This window comes from Pristiophorus japonicus, chromosome 1 (assembly GCF_044704955.1).
Source record: "Pristiophorus japonicus isolate sPriJap1 chromosome 1, sPriJap1.hap1, whole genome shotgun sequence".
Classification (NCBI taxonomy): domain Eukaryota; kingdom Metazoa; phylum Chordata; class Chondrichthyes; family Pristiophoridae; genus Pristiophorus; species Pristiophorus japonicus.
In genome coordinates this window covers 179,812,149-179,836,966 of record NC_091977.1, presented here as the reverse complement: position 1 = coordinate 179,836,966, position 24,818 = coordinate 179,812,149, and the positions used below count along the sequence as shown (strand labels likewise).

At 45.1% G+C, this 24,818-nt stretch overlaps 1 protein-coding gene across 9 annotated transcripts in view; it reads right to left on the bottom strand.

Moving 5' to 3' along the window:
- The window catches only part of mef2cb (myocyte enhancer factor 2cb), a 352,227-nt gene that overhangs the window by 125,525 nt on the left and 201,884 nt on the right, over nt 1-24,818 (bottom strand). For all 9 annotated transcript variants that reach the window (XM_070885140.1, XM_070885149.1, XM_070885203.1 and 6 more), the window contains one exon: nt 8,334-8,537. In XM_070885140.1, coding sequence (XP_070741241.1) covers nt 8,334-8,537 — 204 coding nt within the window. The remainder of the gene's footprint in view (nt 1-8,333; nt 8,538-24,818) is intronic.

The window sequence follows — 24,818 nt, the reverse complement described above, 5'->3', positions numbered from 1 at the left end:
ATTAAAATGAAAATTATAACTGGAGCAGCTCTCCTGTTAATCTGTTAGGGCTGACATTTTGAATATGGGCACTCTGAGTTGTATGGTCCCACCTTACTGACCTAATTTTTCTTATAGACCATGACTTTCCAATTTGTCGTTTGAGCTGATCATTTTTTTCGATAACAAAGTAACTAAGAATTCTATCAAGGCAAAATCTTATATGAGGTGCTAGCCACATGTTAACTTAAGTTTCAAAGTAATTTTGTTTAATACCCTCAGCATTTATTATGAAGTAAGGTGAAGTGAGGTGAACTATGTGTGCGTGTGCGTTTGTGTGTCTATGTTGGGGGAGGCAGCACATACTGTGATTGCTTTATCTGCTCTATGCATGAGATGCTAGAGTGTGCAAGTCATTGTGGTCAATATCATACAATGTAATACACTGTTACATCCTGACTGCAAGTTTAATTTAAACATGTAAACGTGCAAGAATATCAGTATTGTACATAGCGGGACTGTTTTATTTCTGTCCATTTATTGATGCAATTCTGCAGTTGTACCACATATTGTGCCATAGATTCCTTTCAGTAATGTTGCATATAAATTATTTTCAGCATTAGCACTAAGGTGTCTGCTTAGCGTATTAGAGAAAATTGAACTTTTTGGTTCTGTTAATGACATCAACACATTATAGTTTGCAATATCATCATGATCCTGTTTTATTGTTGGAATAGTAGTGACCCCAGGCGACTAATTTAGGATTATAGGGCCCAAGTTTCGAGCCGCGCCTAGAACGGCGCAGTCCCGACCTGGACGCCCGTTTTTCGTGCCACAAAGTGCGCCTAAAAAAACCCTCCAGATTCTCCACCTCCCTGCAGGTCCTCTGGCCCTCGGCGCAGCGTAGCAGGAGCTGTAGGGGGCGGAGCCAGGTCCCTGCGCTGAAAACAGTGCCGGGACCTCTGCACATGCGCGCTACAGTGGGCGCGCATGTTCAGTAGCTCCAGGCGCCCAAAACTGTGTGGGAGGGGCCGAAGCACGTAGCCCCTAGCCCTGGCCGAATGGCCTCACTGGGGCTGCGTGCATAAGGCTCCTCCCACGGCCAGCTCCTGCTTCCTCCCGACCCGACTCGACTCCCGCATCCAGACTGGACCCGACACCGACCTGACTCCCGCTCCCCCGCCTTCCCCCCCCGGACCCGACACCGACCTGACTCCCGCTTCCCCCCCACCCCCGGACCCGACCCGACTCCCGCTCCCCCCCCCACCGCCCCCGCCCCGGACCGGACCCGACACCAACCCGACTCCCGCTTCCCCCCCCCCCCCACCCGGACCTGACACCGACCCCGACCCGTGCTCCCCCCACTCCCTCCGCCCCCGGACTGGATCCGACCTGACCTCCCTCCCCCCGACCTGACATCCCTCCCCCCGACCTGACATCCCTCTCCCTCCCTCCCCCCGACCCGATCCGAACCAACCTCCCTCCCACCATCCCTCTGACCCGCGCTCCCCCCGACCCGACCCAACGCCACCTACCTGTAAATCTGGTGCTGGGGACGGACCCTGACCGAAGTCTCGGGCCCGGCCCGTTCAGCCTCCCTCCCTCCCTTCTCCTTCCACCCCCCCAATCTCCTTCCCCCCCCAATCTCCTCCCCCCATCTCACCTTTATCCCCTTCTCCCCCCTCCCCCCTTCTCCCCCCTCCCCCTCCTCCCCCCTTCTCCCTTCTCCCCTCCTCCCCCTTCTCCCCCATCCCTCCCTCTGCTCCCCCCCTCTCTCCCTCTACCCCCCTCCTCCCCCTCCTCCCCCTCCCCTCGCTGTCAGAAACACAGACACTGACAGACAGAGAATGAGAGTCACACACAGACAGAGAGAGAGATAGAGACACTGACAGAGACACACTGGGGGGGGGCATCCCAGCACGCTGTTGGAGGGCTCCCGGTGCTGCAATTGGTAAGTAGAAAATGTTTTATTTAATGATTTAAAAAAAACATTTTTTCTTTTTAATTTTTTTTGATTGATTTATTGGTTGATTTATTGATGTATTTATCATTTATTATTGATGATGGCTCTTTATTTGTAAAACTGAAGTGTTTAATGTTTGTAAACTTCCCTTTAAACCCCCCCCACCCCACCATTCCCTACGCCTGATTTGTAACCTACGCCTGATTTTCTAAAGTGTAGACAAGGTTTTTTCGAGCGTACAAAAATCTTCACTTACTCCATTCTAAGTTAGTTTGTAACTCCACGAAACTTTGAAATCAGGCGTAAGTGGCCGGACACGCCCCCATTTCAAAAAAAATTCTGTTCCAAAGTGAAACTGTTCTAACTGACTAGAACTGGAGCAAACTAAATGACGAGAATTCCGATTTCTAAGATACTCCGTTCTACACCAGTTGCTCCTAAAAATCAGGAGCAAATCATGTGGAAACTTGGGGCCATAAAGATACATGTTTCGAACAAAAAAAAGTTCCATATTTGGATTCTTTGTTAAAGGAGTCAATAGCAATAGGAGTGGAATGGCCCCTATTGTTTTTCTCATTATTGGCTAGCTCTTACAATGAAAACAGTACTTTTAACAATTTGAAGCCACATTAAATAGTTACATAAATATTCAAAACCTACTGCACAATAATGTGTAGATATAAAATGTAACTTTTCGTGTTTCAGTGCAAACAAGCCGTAAGCTATTGATGAAACAAAAGAGTTTTACAATTGCCCTTGATGTCTTGAACAAATAATTAATGTAGCTTTCAATTCTTAAAGGTTAAACATAAAGCAGGGAACACAGGTCACACATTTAGAATTAAAATACCTATAAGAATTTAATATTATTTTAATTATTATATTATTCTACATATCAGCAACTCAACATTGGGAAGACCAAAGACATCGGACTGAATTTTCTGGGGTGGTAGCGGGTGCGATCGTTGGCAGGTCGGGTAGGAAAGGTGTGTTTGTGACAGCGGGTTGGGAACCCGCTGTCATCACGCCCCTACGCACCTTTCCCCCAGGCGCACCTGTGATCGTGGAGTCGACCTGACCGGCAGCGGCGGGGGACCCAATTGAGATCATTATCATGTAGTTGACAGGCACTTAAGAGCCTTTTTCACCCTACTTTTTAAATTTCCCTGCCTGGCCACGGGATTCACGCAGGTCGGGAACCAAGTCTGTCAACCTGATGTGTGAGTTCCGTGGTTATTACTCCAGCTGATTACTTGACAGCATGGAAAACAAACCAAAATAAAAACATGTTGAATACATCAACTAACAGATTGATGGAGATTCTGTTCCACTTGAAAAGCTACTGGTAAATGTTAATTCAGAAATTATTGAAGGGATTTAAGCGCTACCCTGCATGGTGAGGAAAATACATTTCTCACTGGCCATTCTCGGCTGTTGCTTCCCAACTCAACAGTAATAATAGTGAATTGATTTGCGCGATAAAAAAAATAACATATACCATTTAAATAAATGTTTGCGTTGTTTATGGTCAGGTTTTTCTCTCAGTATATACGGTGATTGTCCAGTTACTCATTAAATTAAGTCATCAACCAATTCAACAATTTCATTCACATCACTCATTCCACTGGTTCAATTTGCTTTCGAATATAACTAATTTAACTTTTAGTCTGACTTTGGAGGTGAATTACTGCCGAAGTTCTCTCGCTTGTCCATTGTTAACTTCAATGGAAGAGTTGCAGAAATCCCAGAAACACATTGTAAGCACCACTCACATTGTTTGTCAGGCTTTCCGCAGCTCTTCCGCTCAACTTACACAAGAAGGTAAATCCACCCCTTTACAATTACATTTAAAACCTGCTTAATTTTATATATTACATATACACATACATCTTTTATTTGCACCAGTTACTGATACAAAAGTCTATGGGGGGAAATTGCCCTCCACCCCATTTGGAATGGGTAATTTGAATCATTACTGCCCGGCGGGAGTCGGAGGGAAGAGGCAAAAAATTTGCCTCTAACTGTGTCATCGTCTCCCAACACTTTGGGGCGTTGTTTGAGGCGGGTATGAGATCAGCACGACGCGGGTGTGCCACGTTGATGCGTAGCAACGTCCCTCCCCCTCAGTTAAAGGCCCAGTGAGGGCTCCATGGTGCCCACTGGGCCACCAGGGCAGAGTTCGGCTGGGGGTGCCGGGCTATCTGGTGGCGGCATGGCCGAACCTGCGATCGCCATTGTCGGGCCGACTCAGGAGTCGGCAGACAATTAAAAGAAAATGGTAGCCGCGGCGGTGCACCCTCCCTTTTAAAGGCGGCCACAGCGCCCAGACACTGGCAGCTTCTCGTCTTGCGACCCATTGGGTACTGGGCAATTTCAGTCACGGGGCGAAAACGGGTCGACGCGTGGCACTACCATGGCAGTGCTGCCGTTACCTCCCGTGCAATTTTGCGGGAGCCAGTAGCGCCTCCGGAGGTGCTAACGGCGGCAAAAAAGAGGGAAATTTCGACCCCTTTGTGCTCTTGGACAGATTTGAGTGCACCTTTGGAAGTGGCTTAGTGAGTTGCACTGAATGGTGAGACATAACGCTACCTCCCCGCAATAGTCATCAATATGACAGGAATGGCTTGGGCATTGTAGGGATGCTTTATGGTGTTGGTGTGGGGTTGAGCCAACCTGGTGCATCATGTGGCAACCAGGGTATACAGCATCAAGTGAAGTAAATCTGGCCATGGCGAGGCCATCCCTGGCAGTAATGTGCTTAGGTGCTGATGCCTGCTGTCCTGTGCAGCATCAGCTGATTGCAGAGAAGGTTGTTGTTGTTGGTGCTGCTGCTGCTGCTGCTGTGCCTGGTGCTGCTGGTGTTGGGGCTGATCGTGGTGGGATTCTGAGGCCCAAAGGCGCATAGCGGCGGGTTCACAGCAGGATCTTGAACTGCTGTGAAAAAAAACACTTTCCCACCCGACTCGCCACCGATCCCACCCGCTAACCCCCTGGAAAATTTCGATAATGTTCCACTTGCTGATCACCATCCTTGTAGACCAACATTCAATCCCAGCCCTTCCACACATCAAATTTAAAATTCTTGCATTTGAATCCTCCACAGCCATCTACTATCTTTCTGTGCAACCACTCGTAGCTTTATACCCACCAGCCCCCTCCCCCCAATCTCCTGAATAGTCTGCACCTCTGATTCTAGCTCTTTGTGTGTCCCCTTGTCTTTGCCTCACCATTGGCAAGAAAGACTTCAGTCACCTAGGACCTAGTCTCTGGAATTCCCTTTCTAACCCCCTCCTCTCTTTCAGAATCTTTCTCAATACCAAAATGTGGCCTTCCTTTCTAATTTCCCCCTTCCTGTCTCAGTGTACATTTTCTTTATACCTATTTGTGAAACTCCTTGAGAATCTTTGAATTAGAAGGTTGTGGGTTGAAGCCCCACTCCAGAGACTTGAGCACATAATCTAAGCTGACACTTCAGTGTAGTGCTGAGGGAGTGCTGCACTGCCAGAGCTGCCACCTTTCAGATGTGATGTTAAACCAAAATGTCTGTTCCCTCAGGTATTTGTGAAAGATTTCACGTGACTATTTGAAGAAGAGCAGGGTGTTCTCCTGGTGTCCTGGCCAACATTTATTCCTCAACCAACAGCTAAAACAGATAATCTGGTAATTTATTTCATTGCTGTTTGTGGGAACTTGCTGTGTGCATTTTAGTTGCTTTGTTTCCAATATTAGGACAGTGACTATAGTTCAAAAATACTTAATTGCCTGTAAAGTACTTTGGGATGTCATGAGATTGTGAAAAGCGCCATAGCAATGCAAGTTCATTTTCGTGTTTTCTTTCTTTCCAAATTGTTGTAGTGATTTTAATTTAAGTGTGTGCTTTGAAAATGCATTCCCCCTAAAGTACATTTTTCACATTTATAAACTTAAATGTAGAAATTGATTTAGATTTGGTGCTATGTGGCATTTTTGTGACTGTTAGGTTACTCAGAGTACAAACTTTTTCAATCTGTCTAAATATGTCTGAAGAGCTTTTATGGGGCTATGCACCATTGTAGCCACACCACTAATTATCAAGCAAAGACATGCTAATTACAGAGAGCATCAGTTAATGTAAAGACCCACTTTCAACACCCACGCACACTGCGGAGCTATTTCCTCCAGGCACGAAACTATGCTGTCTTTGGCTGTGAACCTGAAGCAGGCTGTTTTTTAAGAAAACTGCACTCAAATCAGATAAATAATAAAAATCTATTTCTTACAATTAAAAAAACAAAAGAAAACATGTAGTTTAAACTTTCTAGGCGGCATTGTTCTATTAGATGTTGCAGTGAATAGTATGGTGGGGTTTTGCTTTTAATTACCGATACCTCCTTTGTGAGTAATTTTAGCATGCCCTCTGTTCAGCTTTATCAATTGGTAACACCAATATTACAGGGCACATTATAGCATAGGTAAAAAGCAATGCAAATCCTGGAATCTAGGTCAATCAACATCTGAATTAGAAAGAAGGGTAACATTTTTGGTTGGACAGTTCATCAGATCAGTTCTGATGAAGGGTATAATCGAACAGGGTGATTATTTGCAACAACATTTTTGTGTACTTCTGCACATGCGTGCCTTGGATTCCGCTCCCTTTTGTGCATGCGGCTTGATCCGGTCGCGCATGCGAGGTGCAATATACGAGGAAGCCGGAAGTGCGGCCGAGTCACGAATCACGTGGAGTCATTGTCACTGGAGCTGCTTCTAGGGCTTTTGGGTTATCTCCAGGACTTTTGCCTAGAATATTACTGTGGTTATCTACATGAACATTTTCACGGCCTTCTGAAAGAGAAAAAAAAAATCGAAGGTGGGAGAGAGAGTGGGGTGAAAAAGTGGGGGAGAGAGAGACGGGGAGGGGGTGGGGGGAGAGAGAGAGAGAGACTGAGGGGGGGAAGAGAGACTGGGGGAAAGAGAGAGAGAGAGAGGCACTTGGGGGGGGTGGGGGAGAAGAGAGAGAGGAACTTAGGGGGCAGGGGGGAAGTCAGGCACTTGGGCGGAGGGAGACTATCAGAAACCTTGGTGGTGGAGGGAGGGTAGGTCAGAAACTTAGGCTGGGAAAGGGGGTGGGGGGAGGGAGGTCAGGCACGTGGGCAGTAACTTGTGAGAGTAAGTCCTGTCTATTCCAAGTGAGCTCTCTTCTGTCTGGAGTCGGCAGTCAGAATCGCTCAAATTACACTTTACAAGGTCACTAATTACGTAGGCAGGGCGATTATAATTACACACTCGAGAGAAACTGCTGGGTGTGTCTTATCCTCCAAGGAGACCAATCAGCAATCAGGTCTTGTGATCGATAGGACCCAATCAGAGCTTTTAGATGCTACAAATAAACGTGTCCATAATCCAAAGTGCTAACCTTGCTTTCTCTTTCAGATACTGACTGACAATTTGTGCATTTTCTGTTTTTATTTCACGTGAACAATGTTATGATTATTATATGTTAAAAATACATTATATATTAAAAAAGACCTCAAATGCAGCAAAATAGCCACAGTCTTTACCTCTTGAAGTAATGTGAGGTATTGAATAAAAAACAGTAAAGCATCACAACATTACTACAACCTGAAACACTGTGCAACATGAAGCAAAATTACATCTCGTCTATTCACTGCTTTCAGGAGCTCTCAAAAGGGTAAGCAGAGTTAAAAAAAATGAACTCACTATAATGATTGAATTCATATAGGAGCACATTTATATACCATCTTTAGCAAGGCAGCAAAGCAGTTTCCATTTTTCCAATTCACTAAAGATGGTGCATAAAAGAGGTCGATGTGAGATCAAGCCAGTCTGTAGATCCCAAAAAGTGAACTCCCGCAACTGGTGGCTTAAGAACTGAACTGCAGATCGCAGTGTGAATGGGGTCTTTGTTGGTCAGGTCCTACGAGCAAATATGAACAGGACTAGCAAAGAAAATATTTTAATCATACTTCAATTTTCCTTCTTGGGGATAATGTTAAAAATATTTTGCATGTCTCTAAATTAATGTAATTGTTTTGTGCAAAGTGTGGTGATGCTATGACATCATTACGCAAATGGATCCGGGTTTTGGAGGTGGTAATATGAATTGCTGCTCCCAAACCAAAAGCATGGGAACAATTCATTCGGAGTTTAATATGTGACTGCATTGCAATATCCGAGCAAGTAGTTCCATTTACAGTGTTTATTATTAAATGATTTTTGAATAACACTGAATGAACCGCATATTCAGCAGTTCTGTCCTATAGGTGTTTGAAATAAATGTCTATAGTTCCAATAAATTTTCCTTAGTTAGCTTCAGAAACAGTCCTTTGTTACGTTTTTCACTTCTAAGATCATGAATACAACTGATCAATATATATGTCAGGGTAAATCCTACCTCAACAATATCTGAATTTGTTCGACTCTCATGCGGCTCGTTGTACTCTGTGTATTTCAGCAGTACTTTGTCCATATCGGTGCTGGCATACTGGAACAGTTTATTTGTGCTGTTAAAGATGATCAGAGCAATCTCACAGTCGCAAAGAACACTTAGCTCATAAGCCTTCTTCATTAACCCAAACTTCCTCTTGGTAAATGTCACCTGCAGAAGACATAAAAGCATATTACGTAAGAACATAAGAACATAAGAAATAGGAGCAGGAGTAGCCTACTGGCCCCTCAAGTCTGCTCCGCCATTCAATAAGATAATGGCTGATCTAATCTTGGCCTTAACTCCACTTTCCTGCCCGCTTCCCATAAATCTTGACACCCGTGTCGTTCAAAAATCTGTCTATATATTCAACGACCCAGTCTCCACAGCTCTCTGGGCTAGAGAGTTCCAAAGGTTCACAACCCTCAGAGAAGAAATTCCTCCTCATCTCCGTTTTAAATGGGCGACCCCTTATTCTGAAACTATGACCCCTAGTTCTAGATTCCCTCCATAAGGGGAAACATCCTCTCTTCATCTACCCTGTCAAGCCCCCTCAGCATCGTGTATGTTTCAATAAGATCACCTCTCATTCTTCTAAACTCCAATGAGTATAGGCCCAATCTACTCAACCTTTCTTCATAAGACAACCCTTTAATTTCAGGAATCAACCTAGTGAACCTTCTCTGAACTGCCTCCAATGCAAGAATATCCCTCCTTAAATAAGGAGACCAAAACTGTACTCAGTACTCCAGGTGTGGTCTCAACAACACCCTGTACAGTTGTAGCAAGACTTCCCTACTTTTGTACTCCATCCCCCTTGTAATAAAGGCCAACATTCCATTTGCCTTCCTAATTACTTGTTGTACCTGCTTTCTAACTTTTTGTGTTTCATGTACAAGGACCCCACGATCCCTCTGTACCGCAGCATTTTGTAGTCTCTCTCCATTTAAGTAATAATTTGCTTTTTTATTCTTCCTACCAAAGTGGATAACCTCACATTTTCCCACATTATATTCAATCTGCCAAATTTTTGCCCATTCACTTAACCTATCTACATCCCTTTGCAGATTCTTTGTGTCCTCTTCACAACTTGCTTTCCCACCTACATTTGTATCATCAGCAAATATGGCTACAATTCACTTGGTCCCTTCATCCAAATCATTAATATAGATTGTAAATAGTTGAGGCCCCAGCACTGATCCCTGTAGCACCCCACTAGTTACAGTTTGCCAACCTGAAAATGACCCATTCACCCTGACTGTTTCCTGTTAGTTCACCAATCCTCTATCCATGCTAACATATTAGCCCCAACCCCATGAGCTCTTATCTTGTGCAATAAACTTTTTATGTGGCATCTTATCGAATGCCTTCTGGAAATCCAAATACACTACATCTACTGGTTCCCCTTTATCCACCCTGCTCATTACATCCTCGAAGAACTCCAGCAAATTTGGCAAACATGATTTCCCATTTCATAAAACCATGCTGACGCTGCTTGACTGTATTAAGATTTTCTAAATGCCCTGCTACTACTTTCTTATTAATGGACTCCAGCATTTTCCCAATGACAGATGTTAGGCTAACTGGCTTATAGTTTCCTGCTTTCTGTCTCCCTCCTTTCTTGAATAGGAGAGTTACATTTGCGGTTTTCCAATTCACTGGGACCACTCCAGAATCACAGGAACTTTGGTAGATTACAACCAATGCAGCCACTATCTCTGCAGCCACATTTTTTAAGACCCTAGGATGCAGGCCATCAGGTCCAGGGGACTTGTCCACCCTTAGTCCCATTAGTTTGCATCATATTTTTTTTCTAGTGATAGTGATTGTTTTAAGTTCCCCCCTCCCTATAGCCCCTTGATTATTGATTATTATTGCAATGCTTTTAGTGTTGTCTACTATGAAGACTGATACAAACTATTTGTTCAAAGTCTCTGCCATTTCCCAGTTTCCCACTATTAACTCTCCAGTCTCATCCTTTAAGGGATCAATGTTTACTTTAACTACTCTCTTCCTTTTTATATACCTGTAGAATCTCTTACTGTCTGCTTTTATATTTCTTCCTAGTTTACTCTCATAATCTATCTTCTCTCTCTCTCTCTTTTTTTTTTAGTCGTCCTTTGCTGGTTTCTAAAACGTTCCCAATCCTCTGGCCTACCACTAATCTTCGCAGCACTGTATGCCTTTGTTTTCAATTTGATACCATTTTTAACTTCCTTAGCTCACCATGGATGGTTCATTCTTCTCTTAAGAGTCTTTATTTCTCACTGGAATATATCTTTGCTGAGAGTAATGAAATATCACCTTAAATGTCTGACACTGCTTATCCACCGTCTTACCCTTTAATCTATTTTACCAGTCCACTTTTGCCAAGTCTGTCTTCATAGCTTTGTAATTGCCTTTAAGTAAGTTCAGGACACTTGTTTGAGACCTAAGTTTCTCACCCTCAAAGTGAATTTGAAATTCTAACATGCTATGATCACTCTCCCTGGAGGATCCTTTACTATGAGATCATTAATTAATCCTATCTCAATACACATTGTCAGATCTAAAATAGTCTGCTCCCTGGTTGGTTTCACGACATATTGTTCTAAGAAACCATCCTGAATACACTCTATGAACTCATCCTCAAGGCTATCTTTGTCAATTTGATTTATCCAATCTATATGAAGATTACAATCGCCCATGATTATTGCAGTACCTTTCTTACAAGCCTCCATTATTTCTTGATTTATACTCTGTCCTATAGTGTAGCTACTGTTAGGGAGCCTATCAACTACTCCCACCAGTGACTTATTTCCCTTATTATTTTCTTATCTCCATCCAAACTGATTCTATATCTTGATCTTCTGAGCCAATATCATTTCTCGCTACTTCACTGATCTCATCCTTTATGGAGAGTTACCCCACCTCCTTTTCCTTTCTGCCTATCCTTCTGAAATGTCAAATACCCCTAGATATTCAGTTCCCAGCATTGGTCACCTTGCAACCACGTCTCTATAATGGCTATCAGATCATACCCATTTACTTCTATTTGTCCCGTCAGCTCATCTATCTTGTTACAAATGCTGCATGGATTCAGATAAAGAGCTTTTAATTTTGTCTTTTTACCATTTTTCCCTACTCTGACCCCATTTTCTTATGTTTATACGCTCTGTCCCTTCCTGTCACACTCTGGTTATCATTACCCCCATTGCTACCCTGCACTATTGCCTTCTTCTTTCTCTTTGACTTAAAATTTTCCCTCACCTGAACTTCCTCTATTTAGTTTAAAGCCCTAGTTTATTCGATTCGCTAGGACACAGGTCCCAGCATATTAAAGTCTGAGAATGTACACGCTGTAAGTCTTCAAAGTTATCATTATAATAGGGTCCTTAAACAGTTGTGTTTATTTAACTGGACTTTTCCAGAAAGCTGTCACTATTATGTACTATTAGAATCAAAGAATAGTACAGCACAGAAGGAGGCCTTTTGGCCCACTGAGTCAGTGCCAATATTCCCTGTAATATTTTTTAGGTGCATGGCCCCTTTAAAAGTCTTTCCAGCCCATTTTTCCTATATAAAAGCTGGTAATCTGACTGCAATATTTTTTTCTCCTTCAAGTATTTATCCAATTCTGTTTTGAAGGCTACTTTTGAATCTATATCCACCATCCTATCAGGTAGTGCATTCCAAATCCTATCCAATCGTTGCATAAAAAAGTTTTCCTCACCTCTGTGCCCTCTCGTTATCAACCCTACAGCCATTGGAAACAGTTTCTTTTTATTTACTCTATCTAAATCCTTCAAGATTTCCAACATCTCTATCAAATCTTCTCTTAGCCTTCTCTGCTCCAAGGAGAACAACCCCAGCTTCTCTAGTTTATCCACGTAACTTTATTCCCTCATCCCTAGAACTATTCCAGTAAATCTCTTCTCTACCCTTTCATCCATTGTCACGTCCTTCCTAAAGTGTGGTGCCCAGAATTGGACACAATATTCCAGCTGGGGCCAAACTAGTGTTTTATATAGGTTTGGCATAGCTTCCTGGCTTTTGTATTCTATGCCTCTATTTATAAAGCCCAGGATCCCATATGCTTTATTAACTGCTTTGCTAACCTGTTCTGCCACCTTCAATGATTTGTGCACAAGCACACCCAGGTCTCTCTGTTCTTGCACCCACTTTAAAATTGTACCATTTAGTGTGTGTGGTCTCTCCTCATTCTTCCTACCAAAATGTATCACCTCACACTTCTCGGGACTGAATTTCATTTGCCATGTGTCTACAATCACAGTCTAGAAAGACCTAGTCCATCAGTGAGCATAAGATTGAAAACCTCATACAACAATGGATGTGATGCTTGAATGCACTTGTTTTGAACAAACCAGTTCAGTCTTGAATATAATTTTGGATTTATACTCAGGGCTGCTATAGACAATAGACATGAACAAGAGCCCACAAATTTCAGTCATTGGTGTTATTCTTCACAGGTGATTGTTATTCCTGAAATTCCGCTGGGAGAAAAACATATTGAGAGTGCATATTAATTATTGGATCTAGTCCCATTAAACTTGTTCTTGTTAACCTAAAGGTGTATATTTTAGGATCAGACTATTTTTATGGCAACATTCGTCAACTTCAAATAACATCTGTAAATTCCTGCTTACACGTGGTACAATTTGCTTTCATTGTCATTTATTCTTAGCAAGAGCATTTGACCATTAGTCAGTAGTTTGAACAACAATATTTCCAAAAAGTTAAACTTCATGAAATTAAAAAACAGGTCTTTTGGACAAGGAAAGTCAGTTTTGGTCTAACATCACTATTTTACATTTCTGAGCAAAATGGTGAGAAAGGGGAATAAATAACGAAACTACTGTCAGACTAGATAGTGTATAATGCTCCTGTGCTCTTATGCATGGTGGACAGAAGTCATGTACAAGCACAGCCCCCTGCACTGTTTGCATCAGTACACTTTGCAGCTATCGTTATACCTTAAACCTTGGCTTAGAAATTGGGAAATATCTGAAAATGGATGGGGAAGCCCACTATCTTGGTAAAGCCACATGCACGCTCATCCTGCTTCTCTCTGTTCAGGCAAAAGACAATAAAGTCCCTTCTCCTGGAGTACAGAGCCTCTGTGACCTACCAGATGCAGCAATGGATGACGAACTAGGAGACATTAGCTATGTCGCCTACTCAAGACTGGAAGGAACCTATGGTGAAAAAATTGAGGGCCAGGATGACTGTAACTGTTGTCGCCCTGCTCTGAGGCTGCAGGTCTGGTTACAGGAGGTGGCAGAGTTCTGTGACCACCTCCTTGGTGAAGCGGAGCCTCCTAATAAACTGCTCCTGGCTAAGGTGCAGATAGGAGAAGTGCTCTCGGAAGACCCTAGGTGGGTAAGACCTCCTGCTGAGAGCCCTCCTGCCCCACCTCTTCCTCCCTCTGCAAGGATTTTGTCCTCTTTTTCACTGCCTCTGCTCCATCTCCCTGTCATACTCGAGCAAGAGGAGACTTGCAACTAGAGCCCCCATGACTGGGGACAAATAATGTGAAAAGAACCCTATAAATGAGAATCAAGGCATAGTCCACTTGCAGCAACATTCCCAATCACCTCAGCAACTTTAAACAACTCTAGAAAGCTCCAAATGGTTGAACAAACTGAGACAGAGACAGTAGAACTGAAAAAACAAGTCAGCTGCAAGTTTTTGAAGATCCCTTTAAATAGCGCTGCTGGGATCTCCTTCCTCCTGCGGAACACTTGGTAGGCTGGTCATGATTAGGAGAGGGCGTTAAATAGAGCGGGGCCTTCCAAAATAGCAGATCATGCGTCAAATCAGCGTTGCACCTGCATTGATGTCACGGTGTGCCTCATCTAAATATGTGGAGCAAGTTCTGGCAACGGCAGCTCTACCGACCTCCCCAAAATGGCGGTGCCATGTTACCCGCTGGAAGCGGACAGAAGCGAGGCGACCGCCATCTTTTCGGCAAAACCAGCTTTAACGGCTGGCACTAAACACGCGAATTTAGCAGCCTTTGTTTTTTTAAAGAAGGATCAGTCCTTAAAGAACATTTTAGCTGGAGCTTTCAATTAAAAAAGTGTACACCTTCTCACTTGACTAATTCCCTTCGTTGCTTACAGAATTTTTTTTGAAATTCAAATAAAAACATGAACACATCAAAACTTTAAAGCTGACATCCTTATAAAGCTACAACTCAGCAGAAAACAACTTGCTTACACTTTTAAACCCCCTACTAATTGACAGAAATTAAACCTGCTTTTTTTTTGTTACATGTATTTTCTTTTGCACAGGAGCTAGCTAATCAGTAGAACAAGCTATCAAATCACACTTTAATTAGCGCACAATGATATTAGGTGATGGATAGATGCATACAAACTGAAATGCCTGTGATAACTATCTATGTATTTGAGGCATATGGTACAATAATGAGTTTTAACAGTTAAAATGCACTCTCAGATCATAAAGTCTTATTGTACTAATAAAGTAAGTAATAAATTGGGGTAAATGCTTATTAATAATGACCACATCTAAAGAAGGGAGGAAGAGTAATTACAAAATACACAGAATTAACTAATATAAACCACTCAAAGCAGTTTCCATGATTTACTGTGATTGCAAAAACATAAGAAAGCAAGGAATGAGAAAAAAAGCATTTGGCCCATCAACTGAAATGCATGCTAGCCTTTTGTAGATCCTGGGGCCGAAATTCAATACCGCTGGAAAACTGGTGCTCCCCCACCTTTTTGGGGCCATTAGTGCCAAAATATGTGTGTGGCTGGACCACCTCATATTCAGCTCCAAAAGTAGAAAAATGGGTTCCAGTACTAATGAACCCTTCCAAAGTGGATTTTTCAGTGGTGTGGCTGTCTCAATTTGTGCGTGATGATCACTGAGAAATTCAGCATGCAGGGAAGGGTTTTTAATGTGTTACGTATGCAATAAAGGTTCAAACTGAGTACTGTTTAACTAAGCAAGGTACAACCTTGGCTCTGCTTTATTCAGGTCCAAAGTGCCTGACTCTCAAAATGGCTGGCCTTTTATACCTGAGCAGCACCAACAATGACGCCATCTGGTGGCTACAAACAGAATGTACATACATGACAGAATGAGCCAGCTGCTCCCTGTCCTTTTTAAAGGCCAGGGTTTGCAGCAAAGCCCTGAAGGGGGAAGGAGTTTGGAAGGATGGCTGGTGTAAGAGGTGCAAGGAGAGCCAACAGGTTCACTGATATGGAGCTGGAGAAACTGATGGATGGTGTGGAGGACAGAAGAAGAATACTGTTTGCTGATGTGGGGAGACCTGACAGACAGCCAGTACATAATGCATGGGGGGTGGAGATTGCAGGGGAGATGTCAAGCACCTCTATATATGTGAAGATGCACCCTCTCAGGAGGGAGCTGGCCAGTCTGCACCCGGCCCTTCCAGGCCCAGAGGTGTTCCAGGGCATCCGAGAAAGACAGCTGCAGGTCCCAGACAACAACCACAGCAGCCTTCCCAGACTCATGATGCAGCCACAGGGATGACAGTTAGGCAGAGTGTTAGGGTAGTCATGCATAACAGGTGTTGTAGTGAGATGCACAGGGGTAAAAAAATGATTACAGTATTATTATATTGTTCTTTATGTTCTGTTTTTGCAGTGATTTGGATAATTGGATAAATCTTTATTTTTGGCACATATATTTGGCCAGGTGTTTCATTTGGGAGTGGGCAATTCTGCATTAAGGCATCATTGCGATGGCCATTGAAAGTGGGACCCGAGGGGTCATGTATGGATGGGATTATCTGAAACGGGCAGCTATGAGTCGCAGCTGCACCTCCCTTCCAGGGTTGCGATCGGGACTTCGCCTCCTAGCTCTGGGGCGATGGGGATCCTCCTACTTCTCCTCCTCCTCCTGTGTCTCCTCCTCTTCCTCAGGTGGTACTGCTGGCTCGACCTCCAGTGGCTGTCCCCTCATGATGGCCAAGTTGTGCAGCATGCAGCAGACCATGACAATTACGGAGATCCATTGAGGAGAGTACTAAAAGGCGTCACCAGAGCAGTCCAGGCAACGGAACCTCTGCTTAAGGATGGCCATGCAGGGCTAGATGATGCACCTGGTGGCACATTGAGCGGCATTGTATGCATATTCTGGCGCTGTCCTGGGGTTCCGCAGTGGAGTGAGCAGCCAAGTGGACAGGGGATATCCCTTGTCCCCAAGCAACACACCGCAAACCTGATTCGGGCTGGTGAAGATGGTGGGCACATTGGTCTAGCACAGAATGGGTACATCGCATCAACTGCCAGGATCCAACGCTGGTGGTCACACACGAGTTGCACATTCAGCAAGTGGAAGCCTTTGCGGTTGACAAAGATCTCGGGGTGATGATGTGGCGCCCTCAGCACAATGTGTGTGCAGTCAATGACACCCTGCACCCTCGGGAAACCTGCCATTCGGACAAATCCGGCCTGCCGCTCCATCTGTTTGTCCCTCGTCATTGAGAAGGAGATGTACTGGACCCTTCTGCTGTACAGTGCATCTTTGACCTGCCGGATGCACCGATGTGCTGAGAATTGGGAAATGTTGCCAATGTCTGCAGTGGCAGACTGGAAAGACCCCATGACATAAAAATTCAGGGCAATGGTGACCTTGGTCTCCACGGTGAGGGCAGTCCTGAGCCTTGTTTGAGGCTGCAGATCTTCTTGCAGGACAGTGCAGAGCTCCCCGAATACTTCTGTCCGGAATCGTAGCCTTTGCAGGCATTGCCCATCACTGAACTGGCGGAAGGAGAACTGAGGTCTGTAGACCCTTTGAGGGTATGGCTTCCTTCCCCCACGTCTGCATTGGCCACTCCCCTGGCAGCTGCCTGCTGGCCATCTCCCTGGTCCTCCTCATTCTCGGGCTCCTGTGGAGGCTCTTGCTGGAAAGGCTCCTCTCCCAGTATTTGGAGGGGGATCGGGGTGGGGGGGGGGAGCAACCCTCACCCTCCTCCTGATGCCATCTCCCTCCTGGCCACCCTTTCTAGCTGCAGGTGTGCGCACATCTGCATGCCCTTCTCTCTTGTGCAGCCATGACTGCTGCCTCCCTTGCCCACTGCCTTTCTGCATGGTGCTGGCGGCAACGCCTTCTCCTGCGTGCCAATTTGCTTCTCACCAGGTGTACCAGGTGTCGCCCTCGCAACACTCCTCCCATCCTCAGGATGAACCCAGCCAAGTAGGTTTCTGCAACCCACAATGAGGCCTACAGGCCTCCACTAAACAGTCGTACCTGGGTGTTCTACAAAAGTATGTCAAAACCTCTGAGCAGCACTCAGCAGGTTTAATGGAGCCAAAACAATTAATACAACTTATTGCACTTTAAATTGAAATTAAAAATGAATGAAACTATTTTTCTACCAAAGGGCCCCGATCATGGTGAAACTCCAGCGATGTCGCGTTTGTGCACCAACTGGAAAACCTCACGGGGGCATTGCCTGAAGAAGTCCTCGGATTTTGTAGGTGAAAATCGTGGGCGTGGCCGTTTTCCAGTGGCCCGCCCGCTGATTACCTCACTGCGCCACTACCTCCTTTAGTGCGGCTTCACCCCGCTGATTCAAGTGGAAGTGCGGCGGTCAAATCCCGCCTGAGCTGAATATGGCTCGGGGAGATCAATTTTTTTCGATCGGCCGTCCAAACCCCGCGGTAGCCGTCCCTTTGGGGACAGTGAATTTCAGCCCCTCTAAGTCATCCATTTTATCCCCTCAGAGAAAGTTTGGTGTAAATACTTGCTGATCCCCAAAGATAATCAAGCAATCCTCCAGAACATTCATCCCTCCACATATCTCCACTATTCAACCCTGATTTTCTGATCACCAAAAACATCTCTACCCTCACTTTGACAACATAGGAAGCATTTCGCCCCATGGTCCTGCTTGAAATCAGGAGTGGTGAGGCCTACTGCTGCCTCATAGACTGACTTGTAATTCCCTCCTTGCCAGGACTGTTATTCACTGCCACATGCATAAAAACATCAGAATTAGGAGCAGGAGTAGGCCATACAGCACCTCAAATTTGCTCCACCATTCAATAAGATCATAGTAGATCTTCAACCTCAACTCGACTTTCCCACCCGATCTCCATATATCTTGATTCCCCTAAAGTCCACACATCTATCTATCTCAGCATTGAATATACTCCACAATTCACATTCACAGCCCTTTGGGGTAGAGAATTCCAAAGATTCACAACCTTCTAAGTGAAGAAATTCCTCCTCATCTCAGTTGGCTGGCCCCTTAGCCTGAGACTATTCCCCCTAGGTCGAGATTCTCCAGCCAGGGGAAACAACCTCTCAGCATCTACCCTGTCAATCACCTCTCATACTTCTAAACTCCAGAGAATCTCGACCTAATCTACTCAATCTCTCCTCAGAGGACAACCCTCTCATTCCAGGAATCAATCTAGTGAACCTTCGTTGAACCGCCTCTAAGGCAAGTATATCCTTCCTCAGATAAGGAGACCAAAATTGTGCACAGTACTCCAGGTATGATTTCACCAAAGCCCTGTATAATTGTAGCAAGACTTCCTTACTCTTGTACTCCAACCCCCTTGCAATACAGGCCAACATATCATTTGCCTTCTTAATTGCTTGTTGTACTAACTCCCTGAACTCCCTGTGTTTCTTGTACGAGGACATCAAAATCTCACTGAACACAAACATTAAATAGTTTCTCACCATTTAAAAATATTGTTTTTCTATTCTTCCTACCAAAGTGAATAACCTCACATTTCCCCACAGTATACTCCATCTGCCATCTTATTGCCCACTCACTCAACCTGTCTACATCCCTTTGCAGGTTCCTTGTGTCCTATTCATAGCTGACTTTTCCACCGAGCTTTGTATCATCAGCAAAATTTGGATATATTACACTCATCCCTTCATCGAAGTCGTTAATATTAACTGTAAATAGCTGAGGCCCAAGCACTGATACTTGCAGCATCCCACTAAAGCCTACCAACAGGAAAATGACCCGTTTATTCCTACTCTGTTTTCTGTCTGGTAACCAATCCATTATCTATGATAATATATTACCACACCCACATGAGCCCTTATCTTGCGCAACAACTTTTATGTGGTACCTTATTGAATGCTTTTTGGATATACTACATCCACTGGTTCCCCTTTATCTACCCTGCTAGTTACATCCTCAAAACATTCTTAATAAATTTGTTAAATACAATTTCCCTTTTATAAAACCATGTTGACTCCTGCCTAATCATATTATGATTTTCTAAGTGCCCCGTGTAATGTATGCACCTGTGAGTATGCTCACAGGTTTTGTAGAGCTGTTGCCCTGGCTAAGGTGGCCTTTAACAGGTCCAGGCAGAGGGCGATCGAGGGAGTCGTTCAGCTTGACTGCCTGCCTCTCTTCCACGGCTACGTTCACGTCATGGTGTCCCTGGAGATGGAGCACCCGATGTCCACCGGTAGGCTCCTGGCCTTCTGCGAGAGGTGGGCACCGGAGGGACTGGAGTGCATCATCACCCTCAGCAACCAAATTTTAATTTGATTTTATGTTTTAAAGTTTAATTTTGTTTTAATTGCCGGTGTTTTTAGTGTCCCCCTCCCCTTTTATAGGGGGCACTTGTAAAATATGGAATTTTAATGCCCTAAAAAAAAACACAAAAAAAAACCTACAAAAAATACAAAAAAAATCAAAAAAACCCAAAACAAAAGGGCCTTGGGAAATGTTTGGAGTGTCCCCCAGATCGGGGGTCACGTGAATTAATATTTATGTTTTCCCCAAAAGAGTTGTAGAGCTGTTGCCCTGGCTAAGGTGGCCTTTAACAGGTCCAGGCAGAGGGCGATCGAGGGGGTCGTTCAGCTTGACTGCCTGCCTCTCTTCCACGGCTACGTTCACGCCATGGTGCCCCTGGAGATGGAGCACCCGATGTCCACCGGTAGGCTCCTTCTGCGAGAGGTGGGCACCGGAGGGACTGGAGTGCATCATCAACCCCGGCAACCAAATTTTAATTTGATTTAAGTTTCCGTTAAAGTTTTATTTGGAAATTTGTGGGTTCTAGTGCCCTTGCCAAAAGAGGGCATTTGATTTTAGTTTCTGCATAAAATAGTTTAGAGCTGTTGCATTGTGAGTGGCTTAGCCAGCAACGTGATGGTCAGAAGACTCACTAGTCAGTTGGGTCTAGGTCATCCAGATGAGGTATGAAGTTATGAGCCTAGTGGATGAACAGGTAATGTGTAGTGTGATTGCTAAACCTTTGTTAATAAACCAACTAGTTCTTAATAGCATTGTGTTGCTATGAATTCTTAAGCAAAGAACCCATGAAGCAAATACATTACACCCCGTTACTATTTCCTTAATAATGGATTCCAGCATTTTCCTGACAACTGTAGTCAGGTTAACTGACCTGTAGTTCCTTGTTTTCTACTCTCCCTTCTTTCTTGAATAGCAAGGTGACATTTCCCACCTTCCAATCTGCTTGGACCATTCTAGAATCTAGGGAATTTTGGAAGATCACAACCATGCATCCACTATCTCTGCAGCCAACTCTTTTAGAAGCCCAGGATGTAGGCCATCCGGTCCAGGGGATTTGTTGGCTTTTAGTCCCATTAGTTGCTCAAGTACTTTTTCTCTACTGATCTTAATTACTTTAAGTTTCTCACTCTCATTAGCCCCTTGATTCCCTACTATTTTTGGTATGCTTTTTGTGTCTTCTACTGTGAAGACAGATGCAAATTATTTGTTTATATTCTCTGCAATTTCCTTATTCCCCATTATAATTTCTCCTGTTTCAGCCTCTAAGGGACCAACACTTACTTTTGCAACTCTCTTCCTTTTTATATAGTTGTAGAAGCTCTTATAATCTGTTTTTATATTTCTTGCCAGTTTATTTTCTCTCATCAATTTTTTGGTCACCCTTTGCTGGTTTCTAAAGCTCTCCCAACTCTCAGGCTTACTACTATTCTTTGCAACATTATAAGTGTAAAGTCCTTACTCTACAGTATGAAACCACACGAGGCACATTCTGGGGACAAGGTCACTCTTTATTCACAGGACTCCAAAAGTGATGACCCTGCATGTGACCTCCATCATAGGTTTAGTCTTTCAGGTGATCTACGCTCCCTTGTGGAGCACCGCAGTTGGGGCTCTGGTTGTTGGACACTGACGTGAGTGTCTGTCACCTGTGGTGATTCCGGCCTCTCCGGGCTGACCGCAGGGACTGTGCATTCTTCTGATTGCTCTTGTTGCTCGTTCACTGGCGGTGTTGTGAGCTCTATCTCATGGTCTTCTTCAGGTTCCTCCGTGTCAATGCTGAACCTTTTTTTTTACTTGGTCCAGATGTTTACGGCATATCTGACCATTGTTGAGTTTTACCACGATGACCCTATTCCCCTCTTTGTCAATTACAGTGCCCTTAAGCCATTTGGGCCCCATGCGTGATTGAGGACGAATGCAGGATCATTTATTTCTATACATCGCCCCCTCGCATTACGGTCATGGTACTCGTTTTGTGACTTGCGCTTGCCCTCAACTATGTCGATCAGGACTGGGTAAATGAGGACAACCGAGTTTTGAGTGTCCAATTCATTAGTCGCTCTGCGGGTGGGACCCTCCGTGAACGAGTGCGGTTGGGATCTATAGGCCAGCAGGAGTCGCGATAGGCGGCATTGTAGGGAGGGTCCTTGAATCCTGAGTGTCGTTTGTTTAATGATTTGGACCGCACGTTTCGCCTGGCCATTGGAGGCCGGCTTGAACGGCGCAGTCCTGACGTGGTTGATGCCATTGCACGACATAAACTCTTGGAATTCGTAGCTTGTGAAACATTGGCCATTATCACTAACCAGGATGTCCGGCAAGCCATGGTTGCAAAGATCGCACGTAGGCTTTCCACGGTGGTGGATGATGTGCATGAATTCAGAATGATGCACTCAATCCATTTCGAGTACGCATCTACCACAATTAGGAACATCTTACCCATGTCAGGACACATTTCTTAATCAAGGATAGCAGGGGATCTCCGTTTGTCTAGATTTTGATCTGGCGGGCTGTGATGGGGGAGCCTGCACTGTCAAAGGCATCGACAGCCATGACCATCTCAGCGCTTTGCTCAGCTGCCCCCTCGGTGGTGGCCAGTGGAAGCCTGCTGAGCGCGTCAGCGCAATTTTCAGTGCTGGGCCGAGATGGAGTAGTCATAAGCAGCCAGCGTGAGAGCCCATCGCTGTATGCGAGCTGATGCATTGGCATTGATAGCCTTGCTGTCTGACAACAGGGATGTTAATGGCTTGTGGTCCATCTCTAATTCAAACTTCCGAACAAAGAGGTACTGATGCATTTTTTTTACACCATAGACACATGCAAGCGATTCCTTCTCGACCATCCCATATCCCCGTTCTGCTTGAGGCATAAGCCACAGGTTGTAGTTGACCCTTAGCATTGCCCTGCTGCAACACGCACCCAACCCCATAGGACGATGCATCACATGTCAGAACCAATTTTTTTTACAGGGGTCGTACAGGGTCAACAACTTGTTTGAACAAACTAGGTTGCGCACCCGATCAAAAGCCCGTTCCTGACAGTCCCCGCAAAACCAATTGCAACCCTTACGCAGGAGCACGTGTAGCGGCTCCAACAACGTGCTCAAGTTCGGCAGAAAGTTCCCAAAATAGTTCAACAGTCCCAGCAACTTCGATGTGTTGCAGGGCCTGGGTGCTGTCTAACCGCCTCCGTTTTGGATTCGGTGGGCCAAATCCCATCTGCAGCAACCCTCCTGCCCAGAAACTCAACCTCAGGAGCTAAGAGCACACATTTAGACTTCTTGAGTCGCAGGCCTACACGGTCCAGTCAGCGTAGCACCTCTTCCAGGTTGTGGAGGTGTTCCTCGACCAATGATGATGATGTCGTCCTGAAATACGATCATTCCAGGAATGGATTTAAGCAGGCTTTCCATGTTTCGTTCAAAAATTGCGGCCGCTGATCAAATGCCAAACGGGCACCTGTTATAAACGAACAGTCCCTTGTGCGTGGTGATGATGGTCAGTAGTTTAGATTCGTCGGCCAGTTCCTGGGTCATATAGGCTGAAGTGAGGTCCAACTTGGTGAACAGCTTTCCGCCTGCCAGCATGGCAAAGAGGTCCTCCGCTCTCGGGAGCGGGTATTGATCTTGTAGGGACACCCGATTGATGGTGGCCTTGTAGTCGCCACAGATTTTGACGGAGCCATCCGCTTTTAGGACGGGAACGATGGGGCTCGCCCAGTCGCTGAATTCAACAGGCGAGATGATGCCCTCTCTCAACAACCGGTCCAATTCGCTCTCGATCTTTTCCCACATCACATACGGCACCGCTCTGGCTTTGTGGTGCACTGGCCTGGCGTCTGGGGTGATGCGTATCACTACTTTAGGGCCTTTGAAAGTCCCGAAGCCAGGTTGGAATAGTGAATCGAATTGTTGTAGGACTTGTGAGCACGAACTTCGCTCCACAGATGATATTGCGTGAACATTCCCCCATTTCCAGTTCATTTCGGCTAACCAGCTCCTCCCCAACAGTGCAGGACCATTGCCCGGGACAATCCAGATCGGTCGCCGATTCACTAACCCATTGTGTGTGACAGCCAACATTGCACTGCCTAGCACCAGAATGATTTCTTTAGTGTAAGTCCGTAATTGTGCCTCAACACGTGCTAATTTGGGTCTGCTGGTTTAAGTGGCCATAGCTTCTCAAATTGCTGAACGCCAATGAGTGACTGACTGGCCCCAGTGTCCAGCTCCATACCGTTTAATAAAACCCTCATCATCATTGGTGGGGTTCTGGTGTATGAACTGTGAATATTCGCCACATGGACCCGCAGAACCTTGGCGTCCATCGATTTGCCCCAAAGGTCATCCTGCCTCAAAGAACCCTCTTCTGGTCCATCCGCCTCATATATTAGTCTGGTTGCAGACTTTCTGTACATTCGAGCTAAGTGGCCACTGAGATTACAGTTCCTGCAGACAAACTGTTGAACTCTGCAAGATCTAGCTGAGTGTTTTCCCCCACACCTCCAGCATGAGTTAAAGTTTCCACTGTTGGGAACAAAGAGACTATGGCCAAGCATTCCGTGCTGATTGTCCCCTTGACTGCTTTTAAGTACCCTATTAGTGGGTGTCAATGGCTCCATCCCGGGCCGCATTGTTCACTGTGATGGCGTGAATGTCCGTTCAGCCTGCCATTGTCTCTGTTGAAGTCCTGCTCTGGGGTCCATTGCTTCGGACTGCCCCTGCCTGCCTGCGGGGCTCTGAGTCGCATTGATGATGTTGACTCCCTGATCCATCGCCGCATTAGAGGCAGAATTGCGCACGTATATTATTTTCGTCTCTTCCTCCCCCGCCATGAAAGTTTGAGCCAGCAACGCCGCCACTTCCAAGGTCAAATCCTTGGTCTCAATTAATTTGCGGAAAATTCCCGCATGACCGATGCCCTCAATAAAGAAGTCCATTA